Here is a 23,257-nt window from a genome sequence, read left to right on the forward strand (position 1 = left end):
ATAAAGTGTAATATTTTTGGGAAAAGCGAGTGAAATGGGAAAAAGGAAGTTGCAAAATGGCCAAAGAAAAATGTAAAAAGGGGTTAAAAAGTTTCTCCCTTTTAAGGTTTTCTGGGGAAAAAAATTATTAAAATTATGACATAAAGAGCCACATGTTGAGTATCACTGACTTAATTCATCATGGTTTAAATTAATTTTATAAACTAAATTGGGAGTCGACAGTTGCCCTACCCTTAGAACACCCTCACTTTTAAAATCACTGCTCCACCCCTGACGGAGACTCCTTAATTCAAGATGTCTTCCTTGTTCAACTGAAAGATCTGTAGTCATAATGCTGCACCCACCAACATTTTCAAAGTCCCATTTCTTTTGTTCTGGTAGGTGCGATGTCAGAGTCCATCAACCGTAATGTTCTTGGTCTTCTTTGGGAACAATGTCATAACGTCCGAGAACTGGATGAAACCTAACTAAGCCGTAAAACAGCTGATTGAAATGTTTATTCTCCATAGACTCTCTCTGTGAGCGGAAATACAAAGATTAGTCATGAAGGGAACATAATTAGAACATATTGAGGGATATCACTTGCGTTTGGTGCTAAAAGTTGATATAAATGACACCAAAGATATTTTTCACACCAATTAGTAACACGGTTTTATTATTCACCTTTAGACCCATCATTTAAAATGCATTTTTGTGATGGGTTGTGTATTGTTTTAAGAATGATTTGTTGTTTTTAGTCATATTTAGTGCACAGTATTAATCTCTTAGGGGAATCAGTTTTTACCACGACACATGTTTGTCGTTACGTTACCATGGGTAGCACAGTGTGGTCATTTATTTTCATCACATTACAATTTTACAACACATGCACACTCCGTCTGCCCCTGCACCACTCACAGACACCCTGTGGAGGAGGACAGGTGTCCCTCTGAACTGATAGCTGTCCATCCCCCACCCTGCACTCAAACACTTGTGTTCTTACATGCCAGAGTGCATACACAACAAGGGGACACCTACCAGCATGTTCGGCCCTATAAAAGCATGTAAGGGTGCCTTCTTTGATCCTGTGAATGTATGGGGGAAATAGAAAAAGAGGGTGCTCTGTGTGGTGTGTTTAGCAGCAAACCAAGTTTTAAAGTAAGTAAGCGTTTAAACAAGTGACGTTACATCCGTGTCTCTGACTCACTACAATCTTATAAAACACAGTTAAAAACCCACCTATTCACACAGACATTTAACTAAATCATCTCCTCCACCCTTGTTGCTTTGAGTTACTTTTGAAAAGTGCTATAAAACCAACAGATTATTATTATTATTATTATTATTATTATTATTATTATTATTATTATTATTATTATTATTAAGTAGGGCCTGAGTTTGAGATATTTCTGTGAGAAGCTTGCAAGTTCTCCCATGATTGCGTAGGTTGGTCAAACGTGAACTCAAATCTGTGTTTTTTCTTAATTTAATTTTCTTAGTTTCTTTCTTTATTTATTTTTTTGTGAGTTTGTTAAACTGTAGCACAACCAAAAAAAACAAAAAAAAGCACACCCCTTTGAAAGCAGTGTGCTGGATCAAAAACGCCAAAGATGCAACGAAAAAAGTCAGCACAACTGTGTGGTTATCTCCCAGTTTCATTCAGACATGTCTGATGAAAGGCATCCAGCCTGAAACGCAGTTGTGCAGACTTTTTTTTTTTCATTGCAAGTTTGTTAAACTGTACAATGAGGGGAAAAAAAGTGTTAATTGTATGATACATGATAATCTAAATTTATCCAGGGTAGTGTCTGTGTTAAATTTCTTTCCTGAGATATACTGTGGACTATACAAGAAAATCATGCAATTACGTCGTTTGTTATGAGTCAAAAGCTCTTCTCTGACAGGTTTGGTCTGCAGATCCAAAACATACACAGGCCCCCATTTCATCACACTATAGAATTTAAAAAGTGTTTTTCTTTTTAGTAAGGGGGGCAGAGGGGGTCAGGGAGCTTTAACTCGGTGACAAAGCCTCATTTGCAGGTCAATGCGATGGCACACTCGCCTCTCCTCTCCATCCAGCTAGCCTTTGTTCCCTGTCGCCTGCACCGATGCCAGATGGTCATGGAAAATGCTAATTCCGTCTCTGGCTGATTTTCTTCTTTTCTAGATTTAATTGCAGCCTTTGCAAATTGTTGCGATAATTGTGCATTTTAAGGGACAGAAAAGACGTGCTGTCTGAAATGATCCTCCTGGTTGTTACATTTTAGAGGAAAGGTGCACCGTGGCTATAATCTGAATAATCTGACCCCATTCAAGTGTGGAACTTCACTTTTATAAGAATGTACACATTAATCCTGCAAAGCCTAAAACATTTACAAAACAGTCAAACAATGCTGGATTGTCTAAATAAAAAAAGGAACCGTTTGGAAATAATTAAGAAAATATATTAACACTGAATAAAAGTTTCAATTAGAAAATTTAAATGTATACATTTATTTAAATCTTCTCTTAGTTTGACAGTTTACTTTTATGTTTTGATAGACTCAGTTTTGTGACAGGATGTATTAAAAAATAAATAAAAAAATCAGATGTTCATTTCAATGTTATTTTCAAAGAATAACCGTAATACTAATTTTCCAGCATTAAAAAAACTATTTATTTCATGTTCACATTGTATCTAATGTATAATTTTAACCTATTTTATTCCTGTGGTAAATAACTGTCTGAAACACAAAAAACATAGACAAACTCAAATGTTTATTTTACAAATGCAGATATTAAGTGGTGTGTGTGTGTGTGGGGGGGGGGGGCTTCAAATGTTTTACTGCTATTAAAATTAGCACTTGCTTAAGGATTTACAGAATAAATTATGATTTTAAGATACTGAATACAACTACCATAATAACTTTTTCTGTAAATTAAAAGTCATGGGGGGTAACTGAGAGGCTAATGTTCTTTGTTCAGCAGTCACATTGATAAGGCCTGACTGGCAGCTTTCCTTTATAACCAATGTAAACTACAACAGGGATTGAGCTATATTTTGTCAAACAATCAATGGAGGCCTTTTAAATTGTAAAATCCACATACTGTGAGAAACCTTCTAGCTTTTGAAATGTCATTACATGCAATGTTTTAGGATGTATAGTTTACAAATTTCACTTTTTCTCAGAAAAATTTAAGCTTTTATGGGATTTGTGGCAAAGCCTATTAAACAATTTCAGGCCCTGACCAACAAATTTCACCAACACAACTCACATCACCCCCTTCAGAAAAAACAGAAGAGGAATTTAGGCTCTATTCACCAGGACAGATTTTATAGGTGCTCTGCTGTAGAGACAAAAAGGGGAAGATGACCCCCATTAACACTGAGTGAGATTGGAGACCCTGAATGTGTCCAGTCTCCATCATCGAGTGGACATCATTAAAGTAACACATAAACAGCTGTTGTTTTTAGCATGTAAACTATTGAGGATTTAAATGTGTCCTGAAAGACCTGGCAGCCCCCCGTGGGCTATGGGCGTTAATTAGCTGGATATAGCCATAGATTAATTATAATATTTTTTTGCCTATTCGTATCAATGGAAAAGCCAGACAAAGTGTCTTTTGTTCTCTGATGCAGGACATTCTGTGGCTGAGTGAATGGGCCTTGGCTATGTCTACATGGATTTGCCATATGGCAACAAAAAGGAAAGAATAGAGCCTGAAAGTGCTTTGTGTTGGAAATCAGAACAAGCTCCGTCACAGCTTATGGCTGAAGAGCACAGAGAAAGTCACCCTGCCCATCAAAAGTCTTCATTTTCTGTCACGTCACAGGCAAATCTATTCAAATGAGTGCAGGAAATGATGGAGCATTATGGAATAGGGCGCTGCCCTGTGTTTGTGTGCACCATTCAAATACTCCATTTGGTTTCTGTCAATTAAGAGCAAACTTGCAAGTATGAGCCGTTTGAATGGTTTGTTTCAATAGACAATTACAAAGACTAGTAGTATTCTTTTTCCAGCTCTGGCAGGTGGCCTCCACACCCGGTGTGTCTACAGCGGGGTAAACAGTGCGTGTCTGCTTGTGTGTGTGTGTGCGTGGGTCTTTGGAGGACTCGTTGAGTGCTGGGTGGATGTTGGGGGTGGACAAAGCAGGGATCCAAAGGCAGCTGCTGCTTCTTTAGAAGGGCCAAAGGGCCTTTAAATCCCAGCCTATACCATGCAGCTGCTGCTGCTACGCCAATGGTTGGTACATGAGCGCATAAAGGCCCAGGAAGATGCAGCAACGAGTAACTACCTGCTCATGTGTTCAGAGGCATCACCTCTGAGTCTTCTATATTCAAACTGTTTTTATCATGTGCACAGTAAAGAAACATGTTCTCCTGCACAATGAAATTTCCACTTTGTTCACCACACTGGATGTCACAAAAAAAGAAATTGAAACAAAGAACAAAAAACCAAACAAATAAAGAGATAAGTATAGTAACAATAATTCTGATAATATAAAAAGTAATAAAGATAAATATGTACATGGTAGAAAATATAGATAAGTCAAATATTAAGTGTAATGTGCATAGTGAATTATATACAGTTCTATCGGCTATGGAGAGTCTGATGGCTGAGGGGAAAAAATGATTAAAAACCTTTAAAACCTGCTTTATAATCACAGAAAAAAAGAGGCAAAAACACACCGGCATCAAGTGAAAGATATTTTATTCCCATCTTTTGCATGACATCATTAGGGCACTTGTATGAAACACACACAAACAAACAAACAAACGGCTCAGACACAAAGAAACCTATTTTTCAAGTGTGGACTAAGTAAAGAAAAGCTACATGATTGCAGAACATCACAACAACAAAACGTAAATAACAAAATAAAATTATGCCCATTGGCTACATCAACAAGGCATTTAACAAATATAAAACATAAATAAATTATAAGTTAGAATAAACTTAAAAATATACATTTATAAAAAAAAAAAAAAAAAAAAACCAAACCAATCAGAAATAAATGTTGTCTCTATAAAGCTGTACACTTTTGGCCAGTGTAGACGATTCTTTAGAAGAAGTTCAGGATTGCACAGATGTTAAAACATTTAACACTGTCGAGTGGCTGAATGCGATAGAAACCATGAATGCTACATTTTGTACTGGATAGATTTTTAGGCCTGTTTCTGCTTTATTTCTCAGCCACCCAAACCGTTCAGTCCTGAGAGAGCCGCTCCGGGACCGGCCGCGTCCTCCTCCGGAGCCCCGAGCCGCAGCCGGTCCGTGCCACGTCTCATCCCCGCGCGCTCAGCGGTGAGGAATCGAACATCTTCCCATAAAATATCCTCCATAAAAAGCGCAGGAAAAGTAGTGCAAAAAATCCACCTGAGAATGGAAATGAAAGCGCAGTGAGTTTCCTGCTGGTGCAGCAGAAGGCGTCACACAGCCATGCCCCTCCACCCCTCCCTCCCCACGGCCTTTTCCCGCCACACAGTGACGCAGGCCCCCTCCCCCCACGCCGGGGTGTTACTACAGCTACTACTATCACTACTCCTGCGATTTCACCACAGCAAACTCTCCCCACCCCCACACTGGGCTTTTCACTCACGTAACCAGGGGCGATTAAAGCGTAAACACGCACAACAGAACAACAGATACCTGCGTAAACACCACCAATGACTATCACTATCAGCGGAACAAAGCACTACTACTACTACTACACACATATATATATATATATATATATATACAGTTTAGCGTCTCCTAAATATAAGTTAAAATGTCAAATAAGGAACCTTTCTGATTTGTTACGATCACATACATTACGATTCATTAAATAGATTATCTATAACATGTAACCATGATTTAATGCCAAACAAAGACACATTAGGTTAAGTTAAATAGTTGTTCTAAAATGTCAATTTAGTGAAAAATAAAAAGACATTCTGCTGACAAAGATAGAACCGTTCTTTGCCCCAAACAGTCATTTTTAATCACATTATATGAGATTCTACAGATGATAAATGATACATGCTAGTAATAAAATATGTATATACCTTCAACGGATCCTTTTCCGTGGGGTTTGTTCCACCGGGATCTGGGTCTTGGAGAGGTGGCAGACGCTCATGTCGCTGAGCATTTTCTCCGCAGCCCTCTTTCGTTTCACGAAGAAGTCTGTGCGTAAAGAAGAGGAGACACGGTTAGGTTCTGTGAAGAGTGGAGATGGACCTGGTGTGTGTGCGTGTGATCCTTACCTGTGATGTGCGTGTTGCTGTCAGCAGACACCGTCCTCCTGCGTCGCACACACTGGATGTGTCTGTGACTCGGACTCCCTGAGTTCAGCTGATAGGTTCGGTTCTCCTGGTTGACCTCCACCGGTCCACAGGGCGTCCCGCTGCTCTCAGGAACCATCAGCCGCTCCAGCACGTCCACAGCCCGGGGCTCCGGTAGAGCTGAGTCCCCTGACGGCCTCTGTTTGACGGGAGTCGCAGGAACCCTGGTTCTGATGTCTGACACTGAGTCCTGGTAAAACGTGGGACTTCTTTCCACGGGGACCTCTTCCCATTTATAATCCCCATCCAGCGGGGTGTTGGTCTCGAAATTAAAGTTCCACCGTTGCTGGTCCCGCTCGGAAATCTCCCGCATCTTGTCGTTCATGTCCCGCTTCAGCTCGTCGTGGTCCACCGGTCCGAAGAGGTTCCTGCAGACACCGGTGCGCCTGTGCAGAGGGAAGGTCCTCCGGGCCACCAGCCTCTCCAGCGCACTGCACGACAACTGGACATGGGACATCTCCGAGGTCTCCATCATCATCATCAACAACAACAACAACAAAACCTCCAGGGAAGTGCAAGAGCAGGGCTGAGGTTATCCTGGGTGTGAGGGTGTACTCTCCTCTGCACACACACGTCTGTTTAAATGTACCTTTCATGGACACATATGGAGTATATAGCCGGTGAGGAGCCGTGAATCTGCTTTCCCATTGGTTGGATGAAGCCCAACCCTCTGCACAGAATTCCCCTCCCCTCCCGCTAGTCCTCTCACCGTGTGATCCGATCATGGAGTGACTGTGTGTCAGCTCGGTCGGATTTTCATTTCTACTTTCACAAGCCGATTCCTCTTTCTCCTTCCTTATTTAGCGCACATTATACTCTGCACGTAACGATCACATGCCTGATCCAAGTTCAACAGGTCAAACCGTGTTTTCATAGTAATGTAAACTACCTGCTAACAGATAGACATTACATCTATGTGATTGTATTACTGATTATCAGGAACAGTGTAGTTATAACAGTATATCAGTATGTTTTCTTCTTCCTGTAAACAGTTGTTATAGTTTTCTCTGTGCGTCACTGCTGAGAATGTAAAACAATGAGTTGAACCCACGACACACTCTGTGATACCAGAACAAAAGCCTCAATGTCTTGTGCTGAGAATTTGCTGAGTCCGCTGTCCTTCACTCTGCCCAGGGACAACGCCTTTGTGGTTGATGACGGTTCATAGCGACATCTAGTGGTCAAAACTACCATTACTTTCTATCACGGGCGTATAGGAAATCCAGAATACATGAGAATGCAAAGCAACAACTCCCATCTCAAAGTTGAGACACAGGGACTTGACTTTATCACAACAGTTTTCCACCACCATTCACCACACCAGAAATACACAATGTACTGACATTCTGAACGCGAGCAAACACTGCATGGGCAGAGTGCGTGCTGGTCTGGAAACGGGCCAACTTGCCTGTGCAATATTATTTAATGTATGAGTTGGAGACAAGTTAAACATTTTATTAGTTTATATTCTGAATTGTTGGAATGTCAGTACAAAATATATATTTACACGTGTTTTTAATTGCTTTATTATTTGAAATATTATTACTGACTTAAACAATTGCAAAGTTTTAATTTTAGTGAGGTTAGTAAACATTCAGAGCCATAAACACAATGATACAAATAATTTGCATAATAATCCCTTTCGGTGTTTCGATTTTTGGCCTCATTTTTGGTTTGTGCCAAAAAAAATTATTTCGGTGCATCACTGAGCTACATGATGAACAACAACAACAAAACGTAAATAATAAAATGTATATAGTATAAATATATATTCCTAATAAATAAACAGTATAAACTTAAACATATATATGAATATATGAAATGAATGAAAAGCCTGAACGATAAATACTTGAAATCGTTTAAATTGTGGGCCCTGAATCTATAATCTATGAAAGTTTATGTTTTTTAATGGAATTATGGAAATCAAACAACTTTTCCATGATATTCTAATTGAACGAGCCGGTGGAGCTTAATGTAAAATCCCACCAAGTTGTTACAATGTAGACACAAGTAATTTCTCACAATTAAGAAAAAAGTCTCCAGGCTATATTTAAAAATATCCCCATAGGGCTGTTTGTGAAAATTCTGTATTATTATTATTATTATTATTATTATTATTATTATTATTATTATTATTATTATTAATTAATGTATTTATTCATTTATTTGTTTAGTACAACTAAAGTGTTTGATACATTCTGAGAATGTTGGATGGCGTGTATGTTTCCAGGAGTTACTGATGGGTTAAGCTATTGGAGCATCACTGATGAGTCATGCTACACACAGAGAAGCATGACCATGAATGTAAGACATGGAGAAATCAGCTCAATGAAACTAAAAAAAGACCTTCAAGGAAGTCCAACACTTTTGAATAGTGATTTTATTGAAAATAGGGTGTTAGCACCATCTAGTGGGTTAGTTTAAAAAATGCAATTGCGTCTGTTTCTTTTCTGGCGCATGCTCCATATTTCCTATCAGCATTGGTGTAGAGTACTGATATATCCTATCCTAAGGAAAAGTACTGTTACTTGATTGAATTTGTGCTCAAGTACAAGTGAGTCATACATAAAATACCCAAGTACAAGTACAAAGTACCTCAATTAAATAGTACTCAAAGTAAAAGTTACTATTCTTTCACCCTCCCACGGTTCCCTTGCTTACAGTAAACATCTCATGTATAAACTTAAAAAAAAAAAAGAACAAATCTTGCACAATTGGAACTTCATCTGTATAACATAAAAGGTCTGTCAAAATGTACAATTCTTTTTTTTATTATTAAAATAACACCAAAAAGTTAAATTTAATAAATACATTAAAAAATATATGATTAAGGATAGCTACATTTATGATTTCTAAAACAGTGCCATGCCAAATGTGTCATGCTTGTAACAACATAATATCTGGGCGTTGATCAGAAATGACACGACTAAGAACTTATGAAACAGAAAAAAATATATATATAAAATCACACAAAATAATAATTTACTCAGTAGCAGTTAGGTGTAGAAATATAATGAATTACTTCTTTTAAAACACACTACAGTAACAGTAAAATTACTGATTTACAGAAATATACTCAAAAAAGTACAAGTACCCAGAAAAGCCACTCATTTACAGTAATGTGAGTACTTGTTTCTTTCACCTCTGCCTATTAGCAGTGTGTTATCCTCACCTTAGTTTGTTTGATATACTGTACACATAGACTCATAATAATAATAATAATAATGCATCAGTTTTATATAGAGCTTTATCATAGACACTCAAAGTCGCTTTACAGAATTAAGGCATTATTCTTTCACTCCACACTTAGTGGTGGTAAGCTACTATTGCAGCCACAGCTGCCCTGGGGCAGACTGATGGAAGCGAGGCTGCCATAGTGCGCCATCGGCCCCTCCGACCACCACCAACACTCACTCACACACTACATTCATACTAGGCAATGTAGGTGAAGTGTGTTGCCCAAGGGCACAATGACAGATACCACTGAGGTGACTGCCACCCCACTGTGGCACCTGGAATTCTCAGTGGTCTCCCATTCAACTACTAACCAGGCCCAGACCTGCTTAGCTTCCGAGATCTAACGGGATCGGGCAATGACAGGCTGGTATGGCCTCATAATGTAGGACAATTACTAATAAAAATAGCAAACAACTTACAGTTTTTCCTCAGTCGCTTTGGTGCTTTTCTCACATCACTATTAACATTTGCACAGCAGTTAGTGCCTAGTGCATAACCTGCAAAAGCACGTCACTTACTAAAAATGGATAGTTCATTCCTCAAAAGCAAGTATTCACTGCCAGTGTCATCAAAATGAGAAGTCTTGACACCATTGTTTATGAACAAAGTAGTAAAATGGCTTTGTCATATTTTCATTTATTTTCTCAGTGTTTTCCATTGGAAGAAAGGGTCAGAACTCGGTGACACTACCTTAATGCAGTACACGCTTTATCGAGAGAGAGAGAGAGAGAGAGAGAGGGAAATAAATGTAACAACTTTTCCTGTGTAATGCATTTTGAAAAACATGTTGTGTAGTATGTTCTGTGAATTGCTAATGTACTGCATGAAACTACACAAAGTAAAACATTTTACAGTGCTGAACATTAGAGTATACATATAGACATGTTTTACCTGTACATACATCTCCTTCACGCTTTCATATATGCTTGCCAAGTGAGGGTTCATGGGATTCATCCCTGAGTGACTGTAAAAAAGTGGCTTGTCATTGGTTACAACTAACACTTCACACACTTCCTCATGAGTGAAAGCTGAAGTTCACCTGAGAGCAATTCTTCAATTTAGGAGACATTTCTAGCAAAAAATGATAAAGAAAGGTATAAAATTGGCTTGACAGAATTTGATATCTAGTTCAACAACTTTGTATGTAATGATTGAAGCAATGAAATGAAGACTATTAGTTTTATTGGGAACGACTATTCAGCATCTATAAGTATAGTTCATTTTGACTGATATGACACAAGCATATGATAATGTTATAAAACAGCAGAGAATTGTATGAAAGCAACTGATAAATGTCCAAAAGCATTTGTAATTTGTTCAGAGGAAGGAGAAATTGCTACTATGATGTGCACAAATGACTAAATGTTGTGGAGGTTGTACTAATAGTTATGAGAATTTTCATTCTGATCTGAGAAAAGCACCAAAGCAACTGAGAAAAACTGTAAGTGTATGTGCTCCTGCCTCTGTCTACACATTAACTTTGAAGCACTTGTTTTTGTCCTGGGGCGGATATTATCTTCAAAGAAAGGAGAGCTAATCTCAGGCTTTCATCAGGGTAGCAGGTCACACACACACGCACACACACACAGACACACACAAACACACACACAAACACACACACAAACCCAACTGTTTGGAAGTAGTTTGACACTGTTGTTCCAATATTGTGTACACAAACAAAACAGATGAAATACAATGGATTAGTCAGTTAAAGCCACATTTAATACAACAAATAAGATAATAACACAAATGTATAGGCACTGACCCCATTAACAAGATAACAAAAAACGATCCAAAAAAGGTTAGGAACCAATACTGTTTCTCTCCACTTATTTACTAATTTAGATCCCTTAAAATGTGTGTTATCACTCATTCATTCCATCATTATGCTATATTGTTGTTTTTAATAAGTTTTCTATGCAAAATGTTGCAGTTGAACAAAGGGGGTACTTGGATTCAGAAATAACAAAAAGGGGGTACTTGAGCTAAAAAAACGTTTTACTGTTTTGGGACATGAAAATACAGTCATGACAATTTGTCACCATAATATGTGTTAAACTAAAGCTACAGAATACACAAATTATAAAGTACAATTGACTATGCCACAAAACTTAGAAATAGATATGCTGTTTCTGACTCAGGAAGATGGAGGTGGTTTCAGAAAGTGCGGGGACATACCTACAACATGACAAGGGTTCCTGGTCACTGACGGGCACGTGGCGTTCGCATAGGCTCCGCCCCTTCCCTCGTAGTGTGCCCACTACGAAAGCAAGAGGCCCTTCGCCAGCTCGTGGCGCTTGGGCCTAATAACAATGTTGCCATCAAAGCCCGGTCTCAGTGGGTTTTTGTTGTTGTTGTTTTATAGAAGGAAACCAATGTTGAGGTGTCATTAAAGCAAAAAATAAATAAATAAATAAATAGTTTAAAAGACACTGCCAGGTTTTTACAGAAAAAGCATTTTTTTCTCAGCTTACTGTCAGAAACTGCCGATTTGTGTGAAACTTGCTTATTTATGAAAGAATGAAACTAGCTAAAAACGAAAAAAAAAAATAATAATAATAATTCTAATGAAAGTAGACACTAATTTTTCGGATTGTCATGGTACAAAATATTCTGTGGGTCTTTAAAAATCAGTCAAAATGCTCTAAAATTGCTAGCAGTGAATGAGTTAAAAAAAAAAAAAAATCCTCCAGAGGTCGATGAGGCATCTACGTCATAAATATAAAGAAGACTAAATACGTCAACGCTGTGCGATGTGCCTGCGTGGCGGCCATCTTGGTCGGGGCAACGTTTTAATTATAGCCAATGCTGGTAGATTGAAAATTAATCATAACTTACTAATGTTCACAGCCGCTTTTTATATTTTTTACTTCATTGTCAAAGTCAAAATATGTGCTATTAATACAGAACCTTTGATTCAAATTAAAAATAACAAAGTGTCTCTTATTGCACAACCGTATGCAGCACAATGTACAGGCACTCTTGAGTTGTTAGTTTACGTGCCTTCTAAATTAATGGAAAACCCTGTCACTTTGGCTGGGTCCGAATAGCCCCTCCTATCTCCTTTCCTATCCACTTTTCATAAGCCAGTGGAAGACGTCATGGGGTTAAGGAAAAGTGTTAGGAAAGGAGTTAGGAAAAGGTGATCACGTTTGCTTTGACGATCAGACGCACTTCCACTTGGTGACGTCATAATCCGACGGCCTCAGTTTAAATAAAACTAGAATGCTCTTTTATAATGGCCACCACTTAAACACTTCCCATGCTTAAAGAACAGTGGATAGGAAAGGAGCGTAGTGTGCCTCGCCGTGGGTACGCAGCTCAAAGTGACTTCTTCTTCTTCTGTGTAGTTTTATGGTGGTTGACAACCAAGGCAAGGAGCATTACCGCCCCAACTCAAATAAGGGGCGTGTCGCATCTCCTATTTTATAATATATCAATGTGTATACGGATGTGCAGCGTTTTGAACAGGAACTAGCCAAAGTGAGCTGGTACTTCGAAATAAAAGTATTCTAATGGGTTGAAATCGGAGTCCGTTTTATTGTGATAACAGTAAACCGGAAATAGCATTGCTTAGCAACCTCTCCGTGCCCATGTGACTGTTCAGGGGTTGTGTGTAGTCGTCTGGAGAGGTTTGTCTGGTTTAACGTGCTGTGGTGACGCCTCATGACTTGATGTATAACCGCCAGCTTCACTAAATACTCGTGAACTTTCCTGCTTGACGGATTTTAAACGCGCTCATGTCGCGCTGTCCGGACCTTTAGCCTGTAATCCTTTAAATTCAGCTGGTGAGTAAATATTAGCCTCCTGTTTTTGTGGTTAGCTCCAACGGTGACTACTGGATAGAGGAATTGTCGAAGCTCAGCATTTTAAACTAATGTTTAGTGGTGTTTGAATAGCTAGTATATACATTGTAACTCAGCTGTGGCTTGTGGACAAGGTCAAAGACTCAGTAACATTGTTCTTGTTAAACCGTTTGTCTGAAGGACCTCACTGTGGTTTGTTAAATATAAACCAAGCTAACACTTTAACGCGTGTGAGGGAGTGGTGCTGACTTTCACGGTGTCCTCCTGACCTCCTGTCAATGTGTCATCATGGTAACCATCCTGTCCTGCAGGATGCTCCTGGGTGGGGCCGACGCGGATGAACAACCCTCACCGGGACCGTGTGCTTGTAGTCAGACCCGGGTACCATGAGCAAACCCGAGTCTAAGAAGAGCACCGGGATCAACGCAGAGCAAGTCGACAACGGCTTCCTGGATCCTGGAGATTCAGATCTGAACAAGACCAAGATGATGAAGCAGACCTCCAGAGAGAGCCTCCACCGGAAGAACACGGAGTGTGAGGTCTATGACGACGGGACCAACACCTTCTTCTGGTGAGTGATGTCTGAGACCAGGAGTGTCATTGGAGTATCGGTGATTCTCAACCAGGGGTATGCATACCCTGGCCCCAGTGAGCTTAATCAATGCTCTGCATACTTGGAACCATTACTCAATTAATTTCCAATGGTGATTCATCAATATTGATATTCGTCAAATCAGTCTGATAACCAAACTTTCTATGGCTCATAATGCTTAAAAAAAAAAAGAAGTTTGTTTATGTGTATCCTTTCATTTCTAAAAATGCTTTAGCAGTGAAAAGGACATAACTTGTCACTATTAATTGTAACTTGTGATTTTGTAAGTGACTAAATTGTTAAGTCATTGCACAGAAATTGTGTTCATTCTTTAACATTGACATTTATTGAAGTGAAAAGTGTAAAAATTGCATTTGTTTTTACAAGGAAAAATACTGAAACATTTGGAATGTAAACAATGCTGACATCAAATACCAAAAAATATTACTAACAAAGATAGTTCTTTATAGCTAAAAAAGTGCACTATGATTCTAACTTCAGCGTGTATATGAGAGAACTACAGATTAAATTTGAACCTTGAACATTTAAATTGGTTCATACACCATTCAACAATTGTTCTTTTTCATTCAGCTGCAGAGGCATTTTTAGGCCAAATGCCATTCACACCTCATTCTTGGGGACAGTAGACCTAGTGTAGATATGACTATAGGTACAGCATCCTGTGTGAGGAGGTAGTTGGTGGATGTCTAACCAATAACAATAATAGTGATTGATACATTTTTATTTTTGTAGTTCTTCTGCTTTCTTATGTTATGTTGGCTCTTGTTTTTTGGTTTTTCTTAAAAGGTCAAGTTACATTTTGATTACAAGTTGCATTCCAAGAAAACCACACCTAATACTGAGAAATATCAGATAATTTTTTAGTGCCCTGATAAGACAATTTGTAGGAAATGCCTAACATGCATTTTTGGGGACAACTGCATTGCTTATACATGCTATACGGATATTATAGGGTGGTTGAATATCTAAAAAGTGTGACAAACAGACAAACATGTCCAATTCCGCTCAGTCCTGTTTGCTCATGTTATCCTGTTATGGAAAATGAATGCAAAGCTTCATCTGAAGTGTGTTTTTAATGTTTTTTGATAAACAAGCAGTTAAGATTAATATGACTGCATTCAAATCTGAAAAGGCACTGGTTCAAATACAAGTTTAGCTGATGGTGTATTAGTTGAAATTGTCATTTTATCTGGTGACATGTCTCCAGTAATTAATAATTTCACAAATATTTTTTTAGTACCATGTCGCACATTACCATGGTAGCAGTGTAGCTAATGTTGCTCTTGGGAGGTAATCTTGTGTGATTTTTAGTGTTGCCTTGTTTGGTACAATTTTAGGAAGCCGGTAATCTGAACGGGGAAAGATGATGAGATGGAAAGGAAACAAAAAAGTGTATTGTAATGCAGAAGTGACACAGAAATGGGTAAACCCTGAAATAGAATTGGTGAAATTTTAAACGGAAAATTGGAGGCTCTAAATTTGAACCAATAAGATGACCTAATATCATAGCCCCTCCCCTTGCCCTTCGACTGTGCTCAGTCAAAAGTAAAATTTCAAGTCCAGTAGCCTCAATTAAGCTGCCAGAATCCACATGACCTGAATGACTGAGAACCTTCACAGTTATGTAACTCAAAGATTTCCAGAGGCGGGAAAAGACTCAATGTCTTTATATGCCAATTGGAAAGATATTCCTTGTCTGGTGTCACACATGATACCAGACCAGGAATACACAAACCACGGCCCACAGGCCATATATGACCTGTTAGGCTTTTTAATCCCACCAGTTTAACTACCCTCCCACAATCATTAAACACGCGTTAAGATACCCACACACAGACATTTGTAGAGAGAGAGCAAGAGAGAAGCAAGAACAGGATGAAGAAGAGACCAAGTGCTGCGTTTAACTCTGTGAACCATAACATTTTGTTGTGCAGATGCAAACGTGGGTTGGATTAAATTAAAAAGTAATGCAATGGTTTAAATCCTACTTGGAGGAGCGAAGTTTTTTTGTAAACATTGGAAACTTTTAATCTGACAGATTACCAATGTTGGTAAGGTTCCTCGGGGCTCTGTTCTTGGACCCCTTCTGTTTAGCCTTTATATGCTTCCTTTAGGACAAATTCTACAGAAATGTAAGGTTGATTATCAGAGCTACGCAGATGACACACAGCTATATCTATCAGTGAACCCAGATGATTTTGAGGTGTTGTGTGACTGCTTAGAAAAAGTAAATTGCTGGATGAGTGAAAACTTCCTTCAACTAAACCATGACAAGATGGAGGTGATTGTCTTTGGTAACAAGGAAAAAAGGACTGCTGTCAGCAATTATCCTGAGTCTCGATCTTTAAAAACTAAAGGCCAAGTCAAAAACCTATGTGTTCTGATTGACTCAGATCTGAAATTCAGCAGTCAGATCAAATCTATCACTAAAACAGCCTTATACCACCCTAAAATGACTCAGAAAGATCAGGAGAAAATGGTTCAAGCTTTTATCTCCAGCAGGTTGGACTATTGTAATGGTCTTCATCAAACAGCTACAGCTGGTTCAGAACGCTGCAGCTCGAGTCTTAACCAGAACAAAGAGGTCAGAACACATTACTCCAGTTTTAAAGTCTTTACACTGGCTCCCAGTCAGCCTCAGAATATTTAAAGTTCTGCTGCTGGTGTATAAGTCTGTGAATGGGTTTGGTCCAAAATACATCAGTGAGATGTTAGTCAGGTATGAACCCAGCAGGTCTCTCAGATTTCATTTCTCTTGCCTAGCCTCATCACAAACTTGTCCAAAAGCTGCCTATTTAAAAAGCTTTATTGTTTCACTTGATCAAGTCTTTAAAGTTGAATAAAATTGAGCTGCATGTTCGCTAGATGTGGTTTAGCATGGTGTGTTATTTGTAGTATTTAAAACATATTTATTATTTGATCGGATTGGTTGGATTTTCATGACTTTTGAAGGATGGAATGTAGAGAACACTGAAACGTGGTAGCTGCTTTACACAGATTTCGACGTCCATGATGAGGAAATGTTTAAAAAGTTAAAAGTAAATAAAGAATGTGTAAATCACCACACAAGGAACTTACAGTTATGGCACCCATCAGTTCATGACACACTTTCAGCTAGAGGGCTGCTTAGATAAGTTACACTTAAAAAAAACATGCATTGAGACTTTGTGACTGTACGGAGCTGCACACTTTGTTCTCAGTGATGAAGTTTAAAGGATTTTGCTTGATGAGAGAGTGAGATATTACTTTTCTTGACTCACCTATGTAATGTAATGAGACCTTGAATTGTCACAGATCCAAGTGACTGAGCAACACTTCTTTAACAAAAGTTGAAACTCATGTTTCTGCACTGTTGTAAAAAAAAAAAAAAAACAAATGGGAAATTAATTTGTACAATAAGCAATCATGCATATCAATGTGTTACTGCCTGTCAAATCCCAAAACCTTTAATATAATGGCTTTTAAATGTCATTCCTATTAGCTCACAAGAACATCACCCATCTGCTCATGTTATCATTTGATCAAACTATACAACCAATCGTGGTCCGCAAGGCAAAACGTTTTTGATTGATGGAAGCTCCTTAAATGAAATCAGATAGTAGAGGAGTAGGATCAATTTTCATCTTAAAGTTGATCCCCTGATTCCATGTCTCTATGTCAAAATGTCTCTGAGCTCCAAGTTGTCCCTAAAAGAGATTGTACTCAGTGTGCAGTTGGTTTCTCACTTGGTGGCATCTAAAGACACCACATGTGTTAAAAGGAGCTAAAAATTGAAGCTTCATTTGCAATCCTGACAATTGAAGTTTTCACCGTGGAATTCAAGTTAATGATCTATCATTAGAACTATAACAGACAGAAAGACCTATGCTTTTTACATGTGTTAAGGTGGAGACGTGACACATTGTCTGAACAGTGTGTCCTAATATTAGTTTGTGGCCAGTCACGCCAGGAAAGGTGACATTCTCTTGTGGTGCCGTATTTTCTGATTTACAGCTACCTTGGCCTTTGAACCTGTTTCTCTAGACAAGGGATTTTCAAAGAGTTGTAAAACGACCCCTCCACCCCAGAGGAGAAATATATACTCCCATAAAACACACAAACACGTTTAAAACACAATTTTTAAGCGATTTGACCTTAAAATGCGTGCGTTCTTTAGTCTGATATACATTTCAAGAGTTTTTCATTTTGACTGAGGAGTCATAAAAATCCCATTGTTTAACCATCACTTTAATTTTTAAAATTCTAATAATGACCTATTCAATAGCAGTTTAAAAAAAAAATTCATTCATCACACTATGCCTCCAGTAGCTACATATCAATCAAACAATATTTGATTTAATAAGTGCTTTTCATACAAAAAGAATGCAGCTCATGGAATTAAACGATTGCACTTAAAATGTAAACCGTTACACTGCTGTGGCATGAACACAGTCTCACATCTTTCTCCTGGTTTGTATTGACTTGAATTGAAGCTCCAGTGAAACATTATGTGTGGTTGGTAAGTGTCCACGTGACCTTGACTGGTGGAAATGGAGGACAGATGTATTGAGAATGGCTTTGTTGTTTCTGACCTTGTGGTCAACTTTAAAAACAAGTAACATTTGCTTGGAAATAACAATGGATATATATATATATATATATATATATATAGATATATAGATGTTTAGATATCTCATCACTTCATTCATGCTTTGTCATTTAATGCAGCACTTCACCTGCTCAACTCAGAAAAGGTCTGGAGATGATCAAATTCCTAGGTTTTGCAAAGATCTCTCTCTAAAACTCTTGGCTCACTCCCACACAGTCAGTGCACTCCTCCACAGAGACACACAGATTAGCTATGTGTGATCCAGCTTCTTCTAGTTTACAAGAATAATATTTACATACAGGACATACAGCCTCTTATCTGCACAGGCTGCACGTCTTAGGTTGTTTACCTCAAACAGTTTCTAAAATATTGGTAATTGGGGCAGCAAGGAGCCAAGGTTTCCCAACAAAACATTGTCCGACTCCAAAGTATCACATTGCCTTCCCCGGTTTCTTGTTTGCTTCCCATACTGGATGGATTAGATCACAGGTAAATGGTAAATGGACTTGATTTTATATAGCGCTTTATCACCACACTGAAGCAGTCTCAAAGCGCTTTACATATCAGCTCATTCACCCAATCACTCTCACATTCACACACCAGTGGGACAGGACTGCCATGCAAGGCGCTAGTCGACCACTGTGAGCAACTTAGGGTTCAGTGTCTTGCCCAAGGACACTTCGACACATAGTCAGGTACTGGGATCGAACCCCCAACCTCTCGATCAGAAGACGCTCCTCTACCACCTGAGCCACGGTTCTCAATTGGTGAGCTTGGACCCACAAGTTGGTCACAGACCTGTTTCCATTGGGTTTAGGGCATTTGCAATGACCAAAACTAAAAAACGACAACTAAAAACTCTGGGATTTTGTATGGAGATTGAATGCTATTTGTTATTAACACTATGACTCAGGAATTTGATAATTAAAATCCTTAATAGATTTTCACTATTTACTGTATTTAACTAAATTGATTGTACATACTGTTCCTCTTAGAATTGAAAAAGTTGATTAATTTGATCCAAGTTTCTAAATTTAGAAGAAAAAAAAACATTTTTTTTTTTGTGAAAACTTACGAAATGGTATTTTACAGGTCATAAGATATTTTCCCCACGACCCTGATAAATTTTATTTATTTATTTATTTTATTTAACCTTTATTTAACCAGGAAAAAAAATCCCGTTGAGATTAAAAACCTCTTTTTCAAGGGAGTCCTGGCCAAGAGGCAGCAAAGTTACAACACTGAACAAAAATACATTTACATTACATTAAAATGACAGGATAACATAAGAATCAAATAAAACAATTACAGACAACTGAGGCAGTCTCAAATTCTCTCAGTTTCATTTTAAAAGCATTCAAGGATAACAATTCAAACAAGTCAACTTCCAGTCTCTTTGCAGTGTGTTCCAAGCACAAGGAGCTGCATGTACAAAGGCTTTTTTCCCCAGCTGATCATTGGATCTCAGTGCATAAGTGTTCGTGCTTCTCTTTGTAGGTAATGTACAGATGTAAGAGGGCAGTAATCCAAGAAGAGCCTTATAAATAAAAGTAAACCAATGACACTGCCTCCTAGTGTACAGGGATGGCCATCCCACCCGTGAGTACAGCTCACAGTGATGTGTCTCGGCTCTACGGTTTGTGATGAACCTCAGAGCAGAATGATAAACCGAGTCCACCATCAGAAGACATGTACAAGAAGCATTCATATAAAAAAGGTCACCATAATCTAACACAGATAAGAATGTGGCAGAGACAAGTCGCTTCTTTACACCAAAAGAAAAACATGTCTTGTTGCGGAAGAAGAACCCCAATTTAAGTTTTAATTTCCTCACAAGTTTGTCAATGAAAAGTTTAAAAGTGAGGGAATCATCAATTACGACACCAAGGTATTTATATTCATGTACCACTTCTATGACATTTCCTTCAAGAGTGGACACGACCGGGGGAGCTTGAGGCACCTTCTTATGATTAGAGAACAACATTAGCTTGGTCTTCTCAGCATTGAGAACCAGTTTTAGATTAATCAGCAAATGCTGGACAGAAACAAAGGCTTTCTGCAGGGAATTAACAGCCTGTTCAAGAGATGATCCGAAGCAATAAATAATTGTATCATCGGCATAAAAATGCATATTAGCATCAGAAACATTTTGTTCGACATTATTAATGTACAAGATAAATAAGAGGGGCCCCAAAAGAGATCCCTGCGGCACCCCCTTGTGAACAGTAACAAATTCAGAACAAAGGCCCTCGTATTTAATACACTGGGTCCTGTTTTCTAAATAATTTGAAAACCAAGCGACAGTGTGCTCTGACAGTCCAATGAGATGTAGCCTGTGTTTTAAAATAGCATGGTCTACAGTGTCAAAAGCTTTAGAGAGATCAATAAAGAGTGAAGCACAGTACTGTTTTTTATCAAGTGCTGCAATAATGTCATTTATCACCTTCATAGTAGCAGTGATAGTGCTGTGCTTTTTTCTGAAGCCTGATTGCAATTTAGAGAGGATTTCATTAGAATAAAGAAACTCTTTCAACTGATCACAGACAAGCGACTCCAGGATTTTTGATAAAACACATAAATTTGAAATTGGCCGATAATTGGTAAGAACTGCTGGGTCACCTCCTTTTAATAAAGGGAGCACAAAAGCTGATTTACAAACAGATGGAATATCTTTGTTCCTAATTGAAAGATTAAAAAGAATTGAAAGTGGCTCTGCTATAAAATCAGCTGCCAGCTTTAAAAAGTAAGGCTCAATCAAGTCAGGTCCAGGGGGCTTTCTGTGGTCTAATGTTTTTAGAGCTTTGTGCACTTCGTGACAAGTAAAAGGATTAAAATTAAAAGGATCTCCAGAAAACATGGAAGATTCTGTGCAAGAATTCCCAGTCGTTATTCCTTTTGAATCAAATAGAGAACCAGATGATAAAAAATGCTGGTTAAAGCAGTTCAAGACTTCAGTTCTATCATAAACTGGGACTGAGTCTTTAAGTACAAATGACGGAAGAGTCTCTGTGTTTTTGTTCAAAGACAGGGACTTGATCACTTTCCAGAATTTCTGTGGATTGTTGAGGTTCTCAGTGGTGACCGACAAAAAGTATCCTGATTTGGCCTTTTTGATAAGCGAAGTGCATTTGTTTCGAAGCTTTCTGAAGAAGGACCAATCAGTGGCAGAATTACTTTGTCTTGCCTTGTCCCAGGCCTTCACCCTGTATTTCTTCAGAGGTGCATGCTTATTTATAATTTGCATGAAAGTGTCTTTGAAAAAAGTCCATGCTAGCTCTACATCAGGGATTAGACTTATATATTCCCAGTTCACCATCGACAAATCGTGATGAAAGGCTTGTTCATTCAAATGTTTAAGATTCCTTCTACAAACAATATGGGGTTTGCACTTTGGAATCCTAGGAACAAGTGGGTCAGAAAATGAAAAAGCATCACTAAATGTTGGTTTTGTGCTGCTGGTGATTAATAAAAGGGTATTTGTGGTGTTTTGTCTCCAGTGACTTTGACTTTCTTGTAAAACCATATTAAGAAAAGAAGAAAAATCAAGTTTATATCATCTTTTGACATTTTTAAGAAAAAATATTGAGATTTTAATTTTGGTCCATAGTGCCCAGCCCTACCAACTATTACCTGTTCATTCAATTGAAAGTGAAAAAATGTCCTGTTTTATTATGCAAAGAAACTGGGTTCATAATTATGTGATGTTCACCTCAGATTTAGTGATAAATCTGCTCTCTATTGTTCATTGCACACATGATTGTGAGGAATGAGACTTTTAAAACTAACAATTTAGGCTGTCGTAGACTTTTTTTTCCTGGTTTTCAAAGTCATATAGTTAGTTGCCCACTTGTAGGTTAGATTCTTGTGAACAAAAGGCCTTAATCTTTCCGGCCTCACTGTTGCCTCACATTTATTCACATCAGTTGTCGTCGTCAGGCTAGAGAGTGGCTGGGCCCTCCCTCATGTCTCCTGCCAAACAGGTCGGATTGGGAGGGCTGAAAGGGTGAAGACAGGTGTAACTGGCATGTGACTCAAACCTAGTAGGGCTAATGGGGAGAGGGAGTTTCATCACTTTGATTGCTGACAGCTGACACAAATTAAAAATCCAGTTCTTTAGACCATTGCTTCATAGCAGATATCCAAGTAGTCTCAAAATAGCAGTACCCATAGTTTGTTTTACATTGCAAATTTACTCATGCAGCTACAGGCTAGGACAGGTTATTGTCACTGTGGTGACGGTTGAAAACACGTTAGTGATCCACACTGTGTTCAACGGTAAACACTTTCCTAATGACAGTAACCACAGATGGCGTTCCACTCAAAACAACATTGATGTCAATGAATTCATCACAGAGAATGTGTTTTGATGTTACCATTCAGATGATAATTCCTGGCTTGTCCTGGTCTGATTTTGCTTTATTCAATGGATTTAACTTGAGTTATATTTGAGTCTTTGGCTAAACTGAGCATCTTGGACCTCAGCCACCATTTCCATCTTTTATAACTTTTTCATCAATTGATCTAGTCCGACACCTTTGCCAAACGTTCAATGGTTCCTCTTCTTTTATATTAAATGAATATAGACGAAGCCCCATGTTAATACTTAATATTAATTTTACAGGATGTTAGAAAGCAGTTATTCAGAAAGTTAACGTGTCTACTATGGACCAAATGAAGCAGTACCATCAGTAACCATATAGGGCAGATACGGTCAACTGGTGGCCCGGGGGCT

At 38.4% G+C, this 23,257-nt stretch overlaps 2 protein-coding genes and 1 pseudogene across 2 annotated transcripts in view; 1 reads left to right on the forward strand and 2 right to left on the reverse strand.

Annotated features, from left to right (window-relative positions):
* Positions 1-4,654: 4,654 nt before the first annotated feature.
* LOC114466191 (cyclin-dependent kinase inhibitor 1B-like) lies at positions 4,655-6,892 on the reverse strand. Its single transcript, XM_028451759.1, has 3 exons — positions 6,204-6,892; positions 6,006-6,123; positions 4,655-5,334 (listed from the first exon to the last, which is right to left on the reverse strand). The coding sequence occupies exons 1-2, from the start codon at positions 6,760-6,762 to the stop codon at positions 6,008-6,010; spliced, it is 675 nt and encodes a 224-aa protein (XP_028307560.1). The 5' UTR covers positions 6,763-6,892; the 3' UTR covers positions 4,655-5,334; positions 6,006-6,007.
* Positions 6,893-9,781: 2,889 nt separating this feature from the next.
* Positions 9,782-9,899, reverse strand: LOC114466237 (uncharacterized; annotated as a pseudogene).
* Positions 9,900-13,099: 3,200 nt separating this feature from the next.
* The window catches only part of ptdss2 (phosphatidylserine synthase 2), a 29,419-nt gene continuing 19,261 nt past the window's right edge, over positions 13,100-23,257 (forward strand). Inside the window, exons 1-2 of the mRNA XM_028451738.1 lie at positions 13,100-13,306; positions 13,636-13,895. Of these exons, the coding sequence (XP_028307539.1) occupies positions 13,711-13,895 (185 nt within the window). The 5' untranslated portion in view covers positions 13,100-13,306; positions 13,636-13,710. The remainder of the gene's footprint in view (positions 13,307-13,635; positions 13,896-23,257) is intronic.

Source organism: Gouania willdenowi, chromosome 6, assembly GCF_900634775.1.
Source record: "Gouania willdenowi chromosome 6, fGouWil2.1, whole genome shotgun sequence".
Taxonomy (NCBI): Eukaryota; Metazoa; Chordata; class Actinopteri; order Blenniiformes; family Gobiesocidae; genus Gouania; species Gouania willdenowi.

Bases quoted from the DNA above. Each gene is read 5' to 3' on its own strand.
- LOC114466191 (XM_028451759.1), bottom strand. From the start codon at position 6,762: ATGATGATGATGGAGACCTCGGAGATGTCCCATGTCCAGTTGTCGTGC. The intron at 6,124-6,203 runs GTAAGGATCACA...CTTTACGCACAG, and splicing joins CAGCAACACGCACATCACAG to ACTTCTTCGTGAAACGAAAG.